General features: G+C 39.3%; 1 protein-coding gene across 2 annotated transcripts; it reads left to right on the top strand.

Annotated features, from left to right (window-relative positions):
* Positions 1–667: 667 nt before the first annotated feature.
* On the top strand, positions 668–15,509 carry utp6 (UTP6 small subunit processome component). Of its 2 annotated transcripts, XM_061910455.1 has the most exons (19): positions 669–976; positions 1,510–1,594; positions 1,667–1,708; positions 1,784–1,876; positions 2,009–2,056; positions 3,596–3,659; positions 3,739–3,857; positions 3,929–4,006; positions 4,087–4,168; positions 4,254–4,335; positions 4,675–4,853; positions 8,829–8,908; positions 8,991–9,068; positions 9,145–9,324; positions 12,213–12,293; positions 14,505–14,614; positions 14,686–14,752; positions 14,814–14,886; positions 15,044–15,509. In XM_061910455.1, the coding sequence occupies exons 1-19, from the start codon at positions 885–887 to the stop codon at positions 15,205–15,207; spliced, it is 1,797 nt and encodes a 598-aa protein (XP_061766439.1). In that variant the 5' UTR covers positions 669–884; the 3' UTR covers positions 15,208–15,509. The 2 variants fall into 2 exon arrangements, 1 of the variants encoding a protein (XP_061766439.1); XR_009808091.1 differs by lacking the exon at positions 14,686–14,752 and having other exon boundaries at positions 668–976; positions 15,044–15,188.
* The last annotated feature ends 1,600 nt before the right edge of the window (positions 15,510–17,109 follow it).

The raw sequence follows: 17,109 nt of genomic DNA, 5'->3' as shown, positions 1-17,109 counted from the left end.
ATAAGAGACCTATTATACTCTACAAATTTTGGTCCTACTTAAAAATGCACACGTTTAATTGTGTTCAGTATTATATGGCTCTTACGGAAATACATTTTAAAATATTTGGCTTCTTCGCTCTCTCAGCCAAAAAGGTTCCCGACTCCTGGCTTATTTCCTTCGGGGTCACGGGGGTGTTGGAGCCTGCATCAGCTCCAATTGGGCGGAAGGCGGTGTACACCCCGGACAAGTCGCCACCTCATCGCAGGGCCAACACAGATAGACAGACAACATTCACACACTAGGGCTAATTTAGTGTTGCTAATCAACCTATTCCCAGGTGCATGTCTTTGGAGGTGGGAGTAAGCCGGAGTACCCGGAGGGAACCCACGCAGTCACGGGGAGAACATGCAAACTCCACACAGACAGATCCCGAGCCCGGAATTGAACTCAGGACTACTCAGGACCTTCGTATTGTGAGGCAGACGCACTAACCCCTTTTTCACCGTGCTGCCCGTTCTCATAACAATACTTAAAAAAAGTCATAAAAAAGTAAACTCATAAACGGAATTGAGTTAGGTATGCACACGCATGGAATAATCCATGTTTTGTCGTTTATTACACTGACAGCTGACGTAAACATGATTGTATTTAACTTTAGTTTTAAGACACGCTAGATTATTCTGGCACGACTCGTGTTTCCTGTCGGAGATATTTGGTGAGCGAACAGGAAGTGTCGTGAGTCACAACTTCGGGCCATGTGTGCTCCGGGTCCATCGCCGCTAATCTCGTGGCACTTGAACTAAAACAATCTTATTAGTAGACAAAATAGCACAGAATTAACATTCTGTCAGGTGATTTGAAGAAAAAAGAATCGGCAAATTTGGTGCTCGAACGCAGCTAAGATGGCGGAGATAGTTCAACAGCGTATCGAGGACAGAATTCCTGAGTTGGAGCAACTGGAGAGAGTGGGGCTCTTCACCAAGAAAGAAGTCAAGTAAGAAAACACAATGTTCTTCAAAGATGATCACTAACCACAACAAATCCTCATTGATCAACCGACTGCATGTCTCCCAAGGACTCCTTTTTAAAAAAAAACCCAAAAATTAATACTCTGACTGAAACTGCCCTAATCTTAAGAAACACTCATGTTGTTTTGGAATTGTTGTATATCATCATGATATAAAAGTACATTATAACATTTATTCATCCTACAGTAATTATGCATAATATTATTTTAAATCAGACAAATATTATTTATGTATTTAATATTTGTCAGCTTACTAGGGTATGTTATTTATTTATCTGTTCACTGTTCTGTTACGGAGAACAAGTAAATTAAATAAAATTGCTATGGTATGAAAAGGGGTAGGATTACATAAACTGCTTCTTCCTACTCCTTTTCGGAAGTGCTGTAATGAAACAACTGGAATTGCGTGGTGCATTACATTATATCGTATGCATGTTTGAAATAAACTGTAATTGTAATATACTTTGTATGGAATTTGTTAAATTAATTGTGTTTGGCAGAACCATCATCAAAAGAATCACAGCGCTGGAATACAAACTCCACAGGCTGATTGTCACCAAAGATGACTTTATCGCATACATACAGGTACAAGTCATTTCATACTAATTTTATTAAGTTGATATGACTCAATTTATAGACCTTGATGTTGAATTACAGTACGAAATCAACATCCTGGAGCTGGTCAAAAAGAGGAGAGCGGTACGTAACATGCTGCCACCTTCCTGTAACATTAATGTACTTGTACTGATTCTCATCTTTGTGTTTTCTGTGCAGTGCATACGATACTCACACAAGAAGGAGGAGATTGATTTTGCCATCATACACAGAATCAATAGTGTCTTCAGAAGGGCAACAAACAAGTGGAAGGTATTCTATCAAGCACCTTGTTATTTCAATAACAAGGACATGTTGTCCCACAAAGGGAAACAATAAAATCAAAGCTAAAGTACAAAAGTTCCATTGTTGCTAAAAAAAACTTCTCATGTCTTTTCCCTTCAGAATGATGTGCAACTTTGGCTATCGCATGTTGCCTTCTGTAAGAAATGGGTACGTAATAATATTTCATTATTACTCTGAATGACAGGAGTGGTTGTATGGTATACCGGCACAAATAAAATATTGCAGTACTAATTAATTAAAAAAGGTACTATATTGCCTTTGAAAAATAAATTACTTTTTTTTTCACAGCGTGGAAGAAGAAGAGAGAGAATGGAAATATTTTGGTATAAAAACTAACAATAAAGGTGGAGGTATAAATTTAGCTAGCGGCTAACGTCCATCCACATTGTTTTAGCTATGTGTAACTCACTCATCCTCACCTCCATGGCGACAAATGTTGCCAAATGTTTTTTTTTTTTTACAAATATCATCTCTGCAGTTGGAGGAATTGCTAAACATGCTTCACTACCCACCGTAGGAGGATGCAATAGCTAACAGCAAGCTTGCGCTCCTGAATGTAAACAAATGGGTGGATGTATACAAATACTGACTGTAACGATACCAAGTAAAAGAGCCGTATTTTGTATATAGTCGATACTAGAGGTGTGGGAAATAATATATTTTTTGATGTATTGTAATTCAGGCATGGATTATTATATAATTAATTAGTAAACGTTGGTAATCGATTTATTTATTGTAGATAAAGTAACGCAGGCAGTTCTAAAATTTTTGTCTGTCTGCAGCAAGCCACCTCACCGAGAGATCTGACCAGCTCCTTTACTATCGGGCACTTCTGGTCCAGTTTTGCACACATTTTCATTAATCTAATATATGTGGAAATTAATTGAACTGTTTCTTATTACAAAGGAATTGGGCTTTTAAGTTGCAAATGATAAACGAAAAAAATGCAAAACTGCAAAACTATGCATAAATTGAGAATGCACCAAAAATCGTTTTTTAATCGTAGCTCCTGAATCGTAATTGAATCGTGAGTTGCCCAAAGATTCCCACCTCTAGTCGATACTACAGAGATTACATCTGTTTTTTGAAATTATTTTTTGTTTTTAAACTCAGTAAATATGGCCCTGGACTAATTGTGACCAATTTATGATCCTGTAACTACTTGATATTGGATCCATACCCACAATTGCAGTATTAACCAAAACTTCCCAACAACAGACTAATAAGTGCTTATTACATTTTAACAGAAGTGTAGAGAGAACATGTTAAAACAGAAAGTAACCAGGTATTGAAAGTAAACTATCAAGTAGATTAACAATTTATTTTCTACCAATTGGCCTTCAAAATTTGGACAAAATAAGAGGATAGGAAATTACACAATATGTTACTGCATACATAAGCAGCCAAATTAGGAGCCTTTTTAACCAGTTGGCTTACTTAATAACAAAAGAGATCTTTTCTAGTATGTTCATTTGTTATTTAATGCCAAAGTTGTCCTTTCATTGCCATAAAAAAAAATATGTTTAATGTACCATGCAATTTTCTGTTAAAATAATGCCAATAATGACATTTTTATGGTCCCCTTTATTTGTGGAATTGATGTATGGAAATACATTTTGGTACCAAGATATTGGTATAGGGAAAACCCTACTGGTGTAAAGGTGTGTCCATTGTGTCTGTCCGCAGGCCTCAAAGGGGCAGCTCAGCAAGGTGTTCTCGGCCTTGCTGGCTATCCACCCTGATAAACCAGGTACATCTGTAAGTATAAATTTCAAAGTTGAACCCGAGTTGCTTATATTCTTGTGGTTGTGTTTATCTCTTGTCACCAGCACTTTGGATCATGGCTGCTAAGATGGAGCTGGAAGAGAGACGTTCCTTTGATAATGCACGTCACTTGTTCCTTAGGGCGCTACGCTTCCACCCAGGCAACAAGAAGGTCTACCAAGAGGTAAGGAGTCGGAATAAAGCCACATTTGCACCGTAGGAAGTTGAGAACTCAACCATGTCAATGTATTCCAGTACTTTCGCATGGAGTTGTTGCACTGTGAGAAGCTGAGGAAGAAGAAGGAAGGACTGGAGAAAGCTCAGATAGACACTGTGAGTGTCTCACACCTTTCCAAATGTGTAGAAATGCATAAAACCAATTATACACTGTTTGTAATCTTGACACTATCCAGAGTGAATTTGAGTATTCTCCAGAGATTCTGAGTGGGAAACTAGCGATGGTGGTGTATGAAGATGCCAAGGACAAAAACAAAGGTGGGCGTGGTTTTGGTTTGAGTTAGCGAAAAAACAAAGCTGTTAAGTCAGTCGGAAGTAACTTGTGGGTGTTTTTGTGCCACAGAGGCAGAGTTTATCATCTCACTGCTGAATATCGCATGTATCTTTGACTTCATCAAAGACTTCCAAGAGTCCATCCTGCAGGAGTAAGTCACCTTTTGAATGAACAAACATCCATTTTCTATACCCCTTGTCCTCATGAGGTTTACAGGTGCAGCCTATCGTAACTGACCGGGTGGTCTGGTCACCAGTAAATCTCAGGACACATTTCGTCAAACTACCATTAACACACATATTTACACCTATGGACCATTTATTGTCTCCAATTAACCTAAGGTGCATGTTTTTGGGATGCAGGAGTGCCAACGCTAGCATGCAAACATGCAACCTGTCCTGTTTGTAAGGCTGACATGACATACTAACCGCTATCGCACAAACCCATTCTATTCCAAAACGTCAACTATGAAACTGACCTTGTTTTCCAGCTTAAAAACCAACTTCCTGGATGACAGTGCCACCTGGGACTTCTTGGCCAGGAGGGAGCTTGAGGCTCCGGTAACAGGACAGGAACTTCAGACCGCCAAAATGCGGGCCTTGGAGGTTAACCGACGTGAGGAGCAATGCTGTCAGATGTACGATAAAGGCCTTGAGAGACTCAACACTGGTAGGAGACATCACATATTCAATACATGCACTCTGCATGGACTAAAGTTTTGCAGGTGTAAAGACCATATGTCCCAGTACTTTTGTCAATACATACACCGTACATTTGTTCCACACTAATACTTTAGAGGTTGGTTTTCAAGTCAGTCAAACTATAACAATAATGCTGCAAAAAATTGCTCCTTAACTGTACTAGAGTATACTATACTTTCTGTTTACGCAACTGTAAAGAGTAGCAGGTGTTTTTTTAGGAAGGGAGACCTTTATTTGTACACATTCATTTTTAGAGTCACATTATAAGTGTTAAGTACTGCATATATAATATAAGACCAATGTACAACTTAAAAATAACAAATAAACCGAAACAAATAAATATACCTTTATTGCACATAGTACTAAAACAGAATTAAAACTATTTTTATGGGGCCCTTAAGGGAAAGTGTGTATTTTTGTTCAGAAACGTAAGTAAATAACTAATTTTTCCTTCACTTTTCCGTTTTTTGGAACACAATACATTATGAAATTGTTGTATTACTAAATATTTAAAACAGATCATTTATATTGTAAACACCACCACAATACGATACATTAGGTGGTAGGCTGTGCACGGCCCAGCACGCAGCAAATTTTTAACGGTGTAAACAGGTGTAATGTAATGAGAAATAAGTTGAAATGTTTACACTAATATCATAAAGCTGACATGTAGGTTGTTGTTTTTTTCTTCAAAAAATCCTATACAGCTGTACTTCGGCACAATGTCTTCAAATGCTGCGGTTTCACAGCATTACCGATTTTTTTGCTTTAGGATTATTCTACAACATTTTAGTTCTAAATTAAGCATTTTCAATCAGATAAATGTCCAAATAAACTACAGATATCAATACTGCAGTAGTTTGTTAGGTGTTTTTGTTTTTATTATTTACTGAATCTAAGCATGGTGCAAATGTATGTGTGCAATATGTAATCTTTATTACTAATTTTTAGTTGTTTATTGCTTTTTAAAATTGTTGCTCTATGTAAAAATGACGCCGCTGAAGTAGCAGCTGCTTGCTACAGCTTTGTGCCCTTTTATGTACTTTGTGTTATTCAAACCTTCCCTCTTGTTTTCATGTGCCTTTTGGTTTAAACCCCTTCGGGACTGCGCAGTATAGGAAGGCACTTTAATAATAATAATAATAATAATAATACATTTTATTTATAAGGCGCCTTTCTGGGCACTCAAGGACACCGTACAAAATCAAAACAATAAAATCAAATCGGATAAAAACAACCATAATAACAAAAACAAAGATAGATAAGATGATTAAAGTGAATAATCAGTCCGGAATAGGTGTGTTTTGAGTCTTTACTTGAAGAGGGATATTGAGTCCAAGTTACGAAGGTCGGGTGGCAAAGAGTTCCAAAGATGTGGGGCAGAGCGGCTGAAAGCTCAGGCACCCATGGTGGACAGTTTAAATAAAGGGACAGTGAGATGGATGGATGAAGAGGATCTTAGGGAACGTGAGGGCGTTTTAGAATAGAATAGAGTAGAATAGAAAGTACTTTATTGATCCCTGGGGTAAATTCAGCACCACGGTTTGCTCACAATAGACAATAATAATAATAAATATCACATATATTATAAATATAATATATAATATATGAATAGTATAAATATATTCTACATTTAAGTGCAGTCAAGGAACATATGCATTATACAGCCTGATGGCTGTCGGTATGAAGGACCTCCTGTGTCGTTCCGTGTTGCATTTAGGGAGTCTGAGTCTTCCACTGAACGTGCTCATTCTCTCCGCAAGGTCAGAGTGTAGTGGGTGGGAGGTGTTGTCCATAATGGCACAAGTTTTGCTAGACTTCTCCTCTCTGACACCACCGCCAGAGAGTCCAGCTTCACTCCCACTACGTTACTGGCCTTCTCTACCAACTTGTCCAGTCTGTTTGTGTCCCTCACTCTTAGCCCGCTGCCCCAGCGGGCCACGGCGTACAAGAAGGCGCCCGCCACCACCGACTCGTAGAACATCTTCAACATCTTTGTACAGACGTTGAAGGATCTAAGCCTCCTGAGGAAGTAGAGGCGGCTCTGTCCCTTCTTGTAGAGGGCTTCAGCATGTTTTGATCCATTCAGCTTGTTGTCCATGTGTACACCGAGGTATTTATAATCCTCTTCCATGTCCACATCCACCCCCCTGATGGAAACAGGGATCGCCGGAGTACTCCTCCTCCTTCCCAGGTCCACAACCAGTTCCTTGGTCTTCGTCACATTAAGCTGGAGGTGGTTCTTTCCACACCATGTGACAAAGTCCTCCACCAGTGCCCTGTATTCCTCATCATCACCATCCTCAATACACCCCACTATCGCAGAGTCATCAGAAAACTTCTGAAGGTGGCAGGACACTGATTGATTGTGGAAATCGGTGGTGTAAATGGTGAAGAGGAAGGGGGAGAGGACTGTGCACTGCGGGGCCCTGTTGTTGCTGTCAGACACAGTCCTGCAGTCGCACATACTGTGGTCTGTCAGTCAGGTGATCTACAACCAAGGACACCAAGGGGGCCTCCACCTGCATCTTCTCCAACTTCACACCCAGTAGCCCAGGCCGTATGGTATTGAAAGCACTGGAGAAGTCAAAAAGCATGACCCTCACACTGCTCGCAGGCTTGTCCAGGTGGGCTAGGGCTCGGTTCAGCAGGTAGATGACTGCGTCCTCCACTCCCAGTCGGGGCTGGTAGGCAAATTGGAGTGGGTCCAGGTGGAGGCTTGACTGTAGGGCGGAGTTGTTCCAGGACCCACCTCTCCATGGTCTTCATGATATGGGAGGTTAGAGCCACTGGCCTGGAATCCTTCGACGTGCTGGGGTGCGTGCACTTTGGTTTGGGGATCATGCATGAGGTTTTCCACAGTGTGGGGACTTTCTGCAGCCTAAGGCTCATGTTGAAGATGTGCTGGAGCACACCACACAGATGTGGGGCGCAGGCTTTGAGCACCCGGGGGCTCACACCGTCAGGATCCGCGGCCTTGTGTGTGTGTAACTTATGTAGCTGTGCATTCACCTGTTCTGCAGACAGACGCACTGGGGCGGTCTCAGGTGGTTGGGGGAGGGCGGGGTCATCCTTCTGAGGGTGAGGTGTTAGGTGGGGGGAAGTAGTCACTGGAGTTGGAGGGGTTGGGGGTGGATTGGTTCGCTGAAGTTGTCAGGGGGCCGGCTGGCATGTTTTGCGAGGGGCAGGAGCTTGTCGGAGCCACTGTGTCAAACCTGTTAAAGAACTCGTTTAGCTCATTGGCCCTCTCTTTGTCTTTGTCCACTTCCCTACGACCCGACGGTTTGAGGCCGGTGATGGTCTGCATACCTCTTTTAGTGACTTTGACGCTGGTTGTAATACTTTGTGGACTTTTTGAATTTGCACTGGAACCACATATTTTCCCCAGTGTGCAATACTTTAAAGTCTAACCTATTGGCCTCTAGATGAGACCAAACCAATCAGGTCATGTTGTTCAGTATCGTGGCCACTGATTGGCTCGGCTTCAGTTAGCTATAATCCCTTTCAAACTGATTTAAAGGGATTATTTAAAGGTTTTTTTTTTTTTATCTAGAGGGCTCTGTGTTAAAAAATATTTTGAATGTAGTTAAAAGTTTGTTATGCTCTAGCTATGAAAATATATGATTCATAATGAATGATTCCTACTTGGCAGAAATTATTTATCGAGGTCAACTAATTAACCACGATATACAAAGGTTTACTGTATATTGTATTAGTTTTAAAAAGTGAAAAATGTCTCCCGCATCCTTTTATTTTTCCATGTTCGGCCCTCAGTGGAAAAGGTTTGGACACCCCTCGTCTAACACATCTCTTCATGACTGAATATTTCAATATACAGTTGAATATACACAACCTAATTTCATTTGAACAGTCAAACATGTCAGTTGTGGTAATGTCTTACTTGTTATGTGTTCTCATCGTGCTTTTGTGTGGCCCGCTGCAGAACCCATGTGGACCTACTACGTGGCATTCTGTCTGGAGAGAGTGAAAAGGAAGACAAATGTCCAAGAGCTGAAGGACAAGGTAAGTAACAATCTGTCCTTATGCTGTCACCCTGCGTGAGGATGAACAACTGAATTGTATGTGTGTATCGTATTCATCACAGAGGCAGGAGAGGCTGATGGGAGTCCTGAGGCGAGCCCACGACTCATCACTGCTAAAAGAGGATTATTACAAGAACTGGGTAAGACAGTACCACAATTGTCAAGGACAGCTGTCCCACTCTGTCCTACGTAACGCGACGTCCTCCCTTTGAGCAGCTGCAAATCCTGCTGTCATCAGGAGACACGGAGAGCGCGACTGAGATCGCCATGGCAGTCACGCAGCGCTTCAGCCAGTCTGTGTCGGTGTGGAGCCTGGCCTTGCAGACGCTGATGCAGCTGGGGAGGGATGACGTTGGGCCACTGTTCCAGGACGCACTCACACACATCCATCCCAAGGTGAACACACACACACAAACACACAGTTATCAACTAAGTGGGTCGTCTCTAATTAGCCTCCATTCCATCCTATTAACATATTTTTTTTACAGGAAAGTAGAAACGAAAAAAGTAGGCAAAATGGAAAAAAAACACCTTAAACATGAACATCACATGATGATGAATGTTTTACACTTAAATTAGCTGCAGGCACTTTTACAACAGAGGAGCTTGGTATTGTTTTCATAAGACTTGAAGCATGAGGAGGATTACTCTACATTCTACAACTTCATGCATTTACACACCCTCATGATATACCTAAACAAAGCGCTAATCCAGTCCAGTATGGTAATGGTAACGTAAAACTAAAGTATTGGGGCTCTTTAAGAACAAACAAAACAACTCCTTAACATGAAATAACTAAAGTAAAATACATAAGCAGAATGGGAAATAGTTGTAAGTCCAAACTTTTTCCACTGAGGGACTCATACTGAATATTAATTACTATACTTAACTGTATATGTTGTTAAAAGGCTAAAAAAAACGCTCTTTGTCTGTTGCAGGTACAGAATTGCTTATTAGTGAACTTTTTGCAATGCCAAGCATGAGTCACACTCTTCTTGGCATGCCAAACAAAAGGAAAGAAAAAGTAAAGAGTGAAGTGAAACTAGACATTGTGTAGCGCTCAGTGGAGAAGTGGGGGGAAAAAAATCAACATTAGCTGCATGCCCCAGTCCTTGTTTAAACGTCACAACCATCATCAAAGATAAGATGGTATCTTTGAACGTAAAGCATTTTCTACAATGAAATAATCAGGGGCGGGAATCTTTGGGCACCTCATGATTCGATTTCAATTCTTGGGGTGATGATTTGATTCAGAATCACATCTTGATTCAACACAATTCTTGTAATATATTAATTGGTATATAAATTATAAAAGTTTTTCAAAAATAGGTTACAAAAGCTCTTCTTGGTCTCTGATGTATGACATATATGCGTAGTGTTGGCGTAAACATGTGTTTTTTTAAATTAATTTTTCAACTTTTATTGACAAAAATTACAGAATGTTAATCTAATAAAAGAAAACAAAGCAACCTAATTCCAGTTTTGCAATACTTAAGATATAAATTTACAAATCAATTGAGAATACATACAAATAGAATATTTACCGTTACTACAGTAAATACAATACTTTAAAGGGGAACATTATCACAATTTCAAAAGGGTTAAAAACAATAAAAATCAGTTCCCAGTGGCTTGTTGTAGTTTTTGAAGTTTTTTTCAAAATTTTACCGGTCCCGGAATATCCCTAAATAAAGCTTTAAAGCGCCTTATTTTCGCTATCTTCGAAACCACTATCCATTTCCCTGTGACGTCATACAGGGCTGCCAATACAAACAACATGGCGGTTACCACAGCAAGATATAGCGACATTAGCTCGGATTCAGACTCGGATTTCAGCGGCTTAAGCGATTCAACAGATTACGCATGTATTGAAACAGATGGTCGGAGTATGCAGGCAGATAGCGAAAACGAAATTGAAGAAGAAATTGAAGCTATTGAGCGAATAGCTATTGATGCTATTCGGCCATAGCGTGGGTGTACCTAATGAAGTGGCCCATAGCATGGCTGCCTTATTAGCATCGCCGGTAAAATGTGCAGACCAAACGATCAGGACTTTCGCATCTTGTGACACTGGAGCAACTTAAATCCGTCGATTGGTAAGTGTTTGTTTCGCATTAAATGTGGGTATCTAGTTTCAAATGTACATACAGCTAGCGTAAATAGCATGTTAGCATCGATTAGCGTAGCATGTTAGCATCGATTAGTTGGCAGTCATGCCGTGACCAAATGTCTGATTAGCACATAAGTCAACAACTTCAACAAAACTCACCTTTGTGATTTCGTTGACTTAATCGTTGCAAATGCATCTGCAGGTTATCCATACATCTCTGTGCCATGTCTGTCTTAGCATCGCCGGTAGAATGTGCAGACACTCTGGCAAATTCAATGGGGGTCTGGCGGCAGATTTCTTGCCAGTGGTGCAACTTCAATCCCTCCGTGTTAGTGTTGTTACACCCTCCGACAACACACCGACGAGACATGATGTCTCCAAGGTTCCAAAAAATAGTCGAAAAAACGGAAACTAACAGAGCTGAGACCCGGTGTTTGTAATGTGAAAATGAATATGGCGGGTGTGTTACCTCGGTGACGTCATGTTCTTACGTCATCGCTAAAAGACCGATAAACAGAAAGGCGTTTAATTTGCCAAAATTCACCTATTTATAGAGTTCGGAAATCGGTTAAAAAAATACATGGTCTTTTTTCTGCAACATCAAGGTATATATTGACGCTTGCATAGGTTTGGTGATAATGTTCCCCTTTAAAAAAAAAGAAAGAAAAACAAAGATTACAACCAACTGTATCACTAATTGTATAAATATTACCAGTAGTTGTTTGTTTAAATTTAAAAGTAGATTCTTCAAATTTTTTGCAAAAAAAAACTTAAAAAAAAAGATTTTCTAAAATTATTAAATCGATTCACATTTTGGGCCCTGTGATGAGGTGGCGACTTGTCCAGGGTGTACCCTGCCTTCTGCCCGAATGCAGCTGAGCTAGGCTCCAGCACTCCCCGCGACCCCAAAAGAGGTAGAAAATGGATGGATTCACATTTGGACGTAAATAGTTTTTTTTGAGAACACCTAACATTTATCACTAGTTATCTGCAAGCGTTTATATGCTTTATGACTGTAGTCTTTTATATTCTGCACACAAGTCGTGTAGTGGTTCAGAGCACACTTTCACACAACTCTGCTGGACTCCAGTGTTTTAGTGACCCTGAAGAGGATAAGCAGCACAGACAATGGCTGAAATAAAGCAAAAATTCTCTCATCGCTCTGTTCTAACAGGAGAGCTTACCAATTTGGCAGCTGCAGGTCCAGTGGAGCATAGCCAACCAGAAACCTGAGGAAATAGAAGCCATGTTCAAGGTAATCCTAAAAAAAGGAATTGTACTTTTTCTTTTTTTAATTTTTTTTTAGAACTCTGCCTATCCTTCACAATCCCTATCTAAGACAAGAACACATGTTTTTCTTTTTTCATGCATTCAAGTTTGTAATATATGGCAAGTACAAAGTGGCTAACAATGAAGCTAATGGGAGTCCTCTACATAAACCCAAAACCAGTGAAGTTGGCACGTTGTGTTAATCGTAAAGAAAAACCGAATACAATTGTTTGCAAATCCTTTTCAACTTATATTCAATTGAATACACTGCAACGATATGATACTTAATGTTTGAACTGATAAAAACGTATTTTTTTGCAAATATTAGCTTATTTGGAATTTGATGCCTGCAACATGTTTCAAAAAAGCTGTCATAAGTGGCATAAAAGACTGAGAAAGTTGAGGAATGCTCATCAAACACTTATTTGGAACATCCCACAGGTGAACAGGCTAATTGGGAACAGGTGGGTGCCATGATTAGGTATAAAAGCAGCTCCCATGAAATGCTCAGTCATTCACAAACAAGGATGGGGCGAGGGTCTCCACTTTGACCACTTTGAGTACCGGTACTAGACTGGCCTGCCTGTAACCCAGACCTGTCTCCCATTGAAAACGTGTGGCTCATTATGAAGCGTAAAATACAACAAGGAAGACCCTGGACAACTTTAGCTGTACATCAAGCAAGAATGGGAAATAATTCCACCTAAAAAGCTTCAAAAATTGGTTTCCTCAGTTCCCAAACCTTTACTACTGCTTCCCAGAAAGTATAAGTTGAAAGAGACTAAAGTAACAATATTTTTTTACACAGGATGTTTAGATTGTCATTTTAAAGACATCACTTTTAAGAATTATTTTAAAGTATTTGCTTTAAACAGATTATTTGCACTTAAAATACATGTTTGTGCATTACATTTGTGTTCAATTACAGCAAGTGTGTTTATCCTAAACATTCCTCCTATTTCATTTTATATACTATGGCATCTTTTATTTTTGGACATATACCTCAATAATATCATACTGTGGCCTTAATACCGTGATAATATCGTGCCGTGAGATTTTGATATCGTTACATCGCTAACAGTTAGTGATTTTTTTATTATGTTCGTAATGTATATTTATTGCTTGGCGCTGAGCAATACTGCTACTTGCTAGATCCGTTGATCACTCAGCGTCTAAAACTTGTAGCTCTTCTTCCTTATATTTAAGCTAAATCTGGATCTTTATTTGTCCCAAAGTAGTCGTCTTTGGCTTTCATGAAGTCTGTCATGATTAGTAGTAGTTGTTGAAAGAAATAGCAAACGTTCTGATGTGTCTATAAAATGAATGCGCTGCCGTATGCTTAAAATTTGTGTGTGTGTGTGTATGTATGTATGTACCGTATTTTTCGGACTATAAGTCGCAGTTTTTTTCATAGTTTTTTTCATAGGGTGCGATTTATACTCAGGAGCGACTTATGCGTGAAATTATTAACACATTACCATAAAATATCAAATAAGATTATTTAGCTCATTCATGTAAGAGACTAGACGTATAAGATTTCATCAGATTTAGCGATTAGGAGTGACAGATTGTTTGGTAAATGTATATGTATAGCATGTTCTATATGTTATAGTTATTTGAATGACTCTTACCATAATATTAGATTAGATGGTACTTTATTTATTTCGTCAGGAGAGTTCACTGTTACGTTAACATATCAGGCATGTTCTCAGTTGGTTATTTATGTGTCATATAACGTACACTTATTTATTCAGCCTGTTGTCACTATTCTTTATTTATTTTAAATTGCCTTTCAAATGTCTATTCTTGGTGTTGGGTTTTATCAAATAAATTTCCCCAAAAAATGCGACTTATACTCTAGTGCGACTTATGTTTTTTTCCTTCTTTATTATGCATTTTCGACAGGTGCGACTTATACTCCGAAAAATACGATATATATATTTTTTTATTGCTTTACCTCCACTGTTCACTGACTCTTGCGAGTGTTTATTTACAAATAAGAATTCACAAAAAAAGATACATGTTCTTGTCTAGTTGTAATAGACATTATTCGAGAAAAAGTGAAATTCCCCTTCAGAAGAAAACTGGAATGAAACACCTTAGCTGTGCCCTTAATGATTTACATCTCCACATCAACATGCATACAATGATTTAGCCTGAGAACACTTCAGCAGACAATTTTGTTTTTTACCACCAGCGAGGTCTGCTATCTGCAGTGGCGGACGTTGCCATGGAGATGAAAGAGTGCTACCTCGATTGGTCATACTCCACCGGAGGCTACAAGAAAGCTCGAAAGACTTTTACCAGGTAAGGAAAAGTAGTGACACTTACATAAATTAGCGGCTATTGTGCAAACAAACACCTTTTCCGTCTTTTAGTTTACATGATAGCAGACCTCTTTCCAAGCTTTTGTTCACCAGAATGATTCTGATTGAGAAAGAACAAGTGAGTGCATCAAAATCACAGTGGTGTCATTGAGTCAGGTCTAATTGTGTTGTTCATAAAGGAATCTCCAAGGATGAACTATCTGAGGGACTACTATGAAAGGGCCCTGCAGGAGTTTGGCTCCTCAGATGAAGGTGAGGCAAGAAAATTGTTAGTCAAACTTATTTATTTTCAATATCATGTTATTAAAGTAGCAAACCTTATAAGAGTTTAATAAAGTCTCAGAGATGCTCCAGTGTATGGTTATTTCCACTGTTCATCAGCTCAATGTGTTTCTTGTACCATCTGAAGATTTGTGGCTCCAGTACATCCAGGAGGAGATGGGGCCCCTCGGCCAACTGGAGAACTGTGGCAAGATCCACTGGAGAGCCATGAAGTTCCTTGAGGGGGAGAGTGTGGAGAGATTCACCACCAAATACACGCTCCTTCAGACCGGACACCTTGGAATCCATTAAAACCACAGAAGTCGACTTGTCAGTGTTGAGCAGGAGTTGGTTTGCTTGAGGAAACCACATGAGACGTTGGCTGGTTCTACAGTCCATTCTTGGGAATTTTTTCAGCGTTGTTTACTGAACATGAACTGTTTTTTGATGTCCCATGTTTGGGATGGAATTCCAGAGAGAAATGTTGATTTTCAGCTGGCTTCCAAAGAGCAATGTTGGGAACATGAATGATTCCAAGAAGGTTTTAAACCAATGGATGTTGTCTTATTGAGTACACACTTGGATGGCCTTCAAATAAAACTAATTAAATTCTTCTCAGTAGTGATTGAAGGATGTCACACCTTTTCCTCATTTTAACTTCTCAAATCTCCAAACGTGTCTTAGGGTTTCAAAAATCTTAAACTACGATGACTAAATATAAAAAATAACATCAGTACCCAAGGATGCATTAAACATCTTTATACTGTATACTGTACTGTATTTACCACTGCAAGGCCACTTTGTTTTACACATTTACTATACAGTTAAGTTAGAATATTGTAACTGCATGAAAGAAAATATAACATTTTTAAATGAAATACATGAGTATGGAGTTACAGTAATTAAGTAGTGGTTTCCTTCTTCCATCAGTAAGAGGCTTTGACAATATACTGTCAACATTCCTAATCAGAAATGTTATACATATATTGAGGAAATTAGTGCAAATATTACAGGAAAAAAAAAATTCAATATTGATCCCTTTTGAAATTGTGATTGTTTAAAGGAAAATCACTCCAGCAGTCATAATGTACTCTTCTAGCACATCATCCCAATGAGCTCCAATACAAGACCTGCCTCAATAATCCTGCCTTTTAAAAAACAATGCTGTTTTAATTAACATTATTGAAAAAGTATACAACTAACGGTGCTATTATTAAGGTTCTTGTAGTTTGCTGTACAGTGTAATGTTTAGCTCAAAATGGCAGGTTAAAAAAAAAGTGTACATAGTAAACACCACAATAAACATTGTTCAATTCCAAATTAAAACGAAGCATTGAAGGCAGACGTACCGAATAGCTCCAAAATATATTTTGTAGTTGTAAAATATATCTACTATACTCTTGTTTGACTGGTGGTACCTAATGTTGTGTTCTTGTTATTATTCACCACCATGCATGTGATTTCTGTATTTATCTATCTGATAAGTCATTTAAAACATATATTAATCAGCAAGTTTGGTGTCTCAGTGGGTCTTCCAGAAAAAAACGATAGCAGCAAGGAATTAATAAATACATCTGCATGGACCGTGTGCTAACTGTTTAAACAACCTTGCAGCATATTTTCTTACCCGGAGAAATTGACTATTGTTTACTTTACCGGTGCAGTCCGACCCTCAAAGCTTCTTGAGGAAGATGTAAGTGAAGAGCATCAAGATGGCCGCAGAGAGCATCCCGATGGCACACTGGTGGATGGTGATGACCTTCTCCAGGGCGTGTATGCGCTCCTCCATGGCGCTGGTGTGGATGTAGTCGTAGATGGAGGCACCGATGCTCCATACCGCCCACACGGCGTCCACGACCGCCTTCATGGTGGGAGAGACCATTGGGTGGGGCGCCTGCAGCTGGACACTAGCTGCATTCACAGATTACCTGCTCCTTGTCACTGTAATTACAGAGAAACGATAGCGTAAATAAAGTCAGTGAAAAACCTTTCAAGGAATGCACACTTCAGTAGAAATAAGGTTTCTATGGAATAGCCAGGGGCCCTCCACATAACACAATCATTTGCAATGTTGTTAGAAACCACTAAAGCTTGGCGAGCAACACATTGCGTATCACTGATCCCAACGCTTTCATTGCAATTGATAGAAATAATAATACAACATTTAATAAAATGTAAGCTGTTTTTCAGAGATGATTACTTTGTTGGTGCAGT

Source organism: Nerophis ophidion, linkage group LG01, assembly GCF_033978795.1.
Source record: "Nerophis ophidion isolate RoL-2023_Sa linkage group LG01, RoL_Noph_v1.0, whole genome shotgun sequence".
Lineage (NCBI taxonomy): Eukaryota > Metazoa > Chordata > Actinopteri > Syngnathiformes > Syngnathidae > Nerophis > Nerophis ophidion.
This window is presented reverse-complemented; position numbering and strand designations above follow the sequence as displayed.